The 2874-nt window shown below is 37.9% G+C and overlaps 1 protein-coding gene across 1 annotated transcript in view; it reads right to left on the minus strand.

The window, feature by feature from the left end:
* The window catches only part of myo15b (myosin XVB), a gene marked incomplete in the record, with an annotated part of 164390 nt that overhangs the window by 92373 nt on the left and 69143 nt on the right, over positions 1-2874 (minus strand). Inside the window, 2 exon segments of the mRNA XM_014010452.1 lie at positions 683-858; positions 930-1044. Coding sequence (XP_013865906.1) covers positions 683-858; positions 930-1044 — 291 coding nt within the window.

A 2874-nucleotide genomic window follows, 5' to 3' on the forward strand; every position in this document is an offset into this window, starting at 1 on the left:
TCCGTGAGGCTGACACTCTGTCTACTTTTAAGATTAGACTGAAGACTTTCCTTTTTGATAAATCCTATAGTTAGACTTAGGTTTCCTGAATTATTCCTTAGTTCTTCTGCTTCAGGCTTCGATTACTGGAGGACAAACTGAGCACATTTTCTCACTCTGTTTTCTTTACTTGCTCCACTCTACATGATGTATTTGTTCCTTCCTGTTAAAAGTTTTTCTTTTCCACAGTTCCCAGTGTGCTGCTCAGGACAGGAGACTGACACAAAAGTTGTGTGCAAACTGCTGACTTGTTTAGATAGATAACTTTTGGCTTTTATAGTGTATGTGAATGTTTTTGTACAGTGCCCTGAAATTATTTTGCTGTGAGTAGGTGCTACATTAAACAAATATAAATAAGCAATGCAACATGCTCCTGAAACAGGCATGTCATGAACACCACCCCAAGCTGTCAGACTGTCCATCAGGTGTAGAAGTGATGTATCCTTTTGCTGCTTTTGTTTTAGTTTTTTCTCCTCTTTTGTGTTTCTTGGTGTCATGATTCAATTTTTTCTTTCATTTTTTTGCCTTCTTCTTTCAACAACCCATACTGCAGATACAGTTTTAACTAAAACAATATTTTCAGAACATTGTTTGTCCATATCTATTAAACAACAACCTGAGAACAAAGAATTCATTGACATACCTGGCCTGGTGTCCTCGAATGTGACTCTGAATAATAATGGCTTTGTTTTTGAAGAATTTAAAGTTTTTCCTGCAGAGGAACCCCCTTATGTTCCTCTGGATGGTGACTGCAGCCCAGGTCTGTGTGCTGTTCCATTTCTCCTCCAGCTGCTGGTACAGTAGCTCCTTGAGAAAAACCTGCTACACAGATGGGTGTCTACTAAGACCTGAGTCACTTCAGCAGATAAAAACAGAAACATGCATGTCACCTTGGTTAGTCCCAGCTGATACTGTCCCTCCTCTGCATCCACCAAGTCCAGTAAAGCCACAGTAAGCTCTGTGTGGGACAGGTCACACAACTGCTGATTCAGCAGAAACCCATACCTGAAACAGGAGACAACAAAGACAGCTGATTTAACTACACACGAACCAGGCAAAAACCTGTTCCAAGTCCTGACTTTTGTTTGTTGATGTTTTTGTTGGTAAAAGGCTAAAATATTTGATTTGAATAATGTCAATTCACAACAAACTAATCTACACAGAAGATAAAAGGAGTCTGATCCAGCACAAACTCAGATTCAGTCAGTTTTTCTGTCAAGTTGCTTTAAGCCAGGGACTCACATGCCTGTAAGTGACTGGTGAACAGCTTTCATGAGGGCATTGTGAAAAGGTCTTGCAATGCTTGCAGGGTTCTCAGGGACTTCGGCTCACATTTTTGTTGATTTAGTTTTGAACATTTTCGTTCGCCAAATAATTGCAGAGTCATCAAGGGTGCCAGAGCATGGGCATCTCCAAACCATCCACAGAGTTCTAGAACAGTTTTGTGTTGTTTTCTAGATGACTGTTTTAAAGAACGTAACTCTGAATTAAACCAAGGAGTCAGCTTCCTCTGATCGATTACTTTCTTTTTCAGAGGAGCAATTTTGAGATTAGTGTCAGAAATTTTCCTAAATAAAATAGGAAAAGTCATAAATTTGTGAGGAAAAAAACTTTCCATGATTAAAGGCAAATTTTTTCTACATTTAAACTAAATATTTTCTGACATTGTAAATTCAGAAATTTACAAGAAAAAAAATTGTTTTCACGAATGGCTAAAAGGCGACTCCACCTGTGTTTTCATTACATTGAGCCCCTTCTGCTCTTGATTAAAACTAAAATACGTCGAGACTTCAAACCTGGATTAGATCATTCTGAACTGATAGCAGAAAATGTGTGATTTGTGAAACATATATTTGATTTGTGAAACTTCAATATAAGGGGATTTGAGCACTTTTATGCATTTTATGAACAGATCATGGTCACATGAAGAGGTAAGAGAATTAAGCCTCATCTCCATGAGTGTGCTTGTACGCAGCTCTGCTCGGCTTGACCAAATGCGTCTCCATAATCAACTGTCTCTCGCTACCACAGATCTTACATGGGGGTTTTTGCAAAAAATAAATAAGAAAAATTTTTAAAAGAAAGAAACAAAGCAACGGCTCCTGATGATGAGCCGGCTCTCAGAGCCGAAATGTTTGCAACCGACCCAGCACTATTTCCAATCAGCTCAGCTGCTCGTCAAATCTTAGTAGTCTTAGTTCTATTGGTTCTACTGGTTTCTCTTTAACTTATACCACCTTATGAAAAGTTTGTGCAACACCAAATATATCTGAGCTGAAGATGGATTTTAAAAAATATACTGGAAGCCTCTTTTGGACCTTAACATACTGTAATACCAGCAAATCAAGTATCAAACATATAGCCAATATGAGAGTCATAACATTTTAACAAGTCAGCATAAGTTGTCTGAAATGGTATAGCGTGACAGGAATCTAAGATTGCTACCTCATCTTTTTTTCTTGTTTTATATAAAAAGTGGTGTCACACTATAACATTGTAGACAACTTAAACTAACTTATGAAACATTTGTGCAACACTAGATATGTCTAAGTTGAAGAAGGAATTTAAAAAATCTACTGGAAGCCATTTTTTTGGACCTATACATACTGTAATGCTAACAATTAGATCAAGCATATACAGCTGAAGCCAAGGAGGTTCTATAGAACAGCTGGAGCTCAGAAACCAGGTGACCCTGTGATCGGCTGGTGAAGCTAACGGCTAACGCTAAACAGACAAGACTCTGGATTTCCCATTACTGTACATGTTGACAACAGAGCAGAAAAAAAAGGACTGACGATGTAGAAATCATTAAAACTATTAATAATGATACTAACC

This window comes from Austrofundulus limnaeus, unplaced genomic scaffold (assembly GCF_001266775.1).
Source record: "Austrofundulus limnaeus strain Quisiro unplaced genomic scaffold, Austrofundulus_limnaeus-1.0 Scaffold69, whole genome shotgun sequence".
NCBI classification, from domain to species: domain Eukaryota; kingdom Metazoa; phylum Chordata; class Actinopteri; order Cyprinodontiformes; family Rivulidae; genus Austrofundulus; species Austrofundulus limnaeus.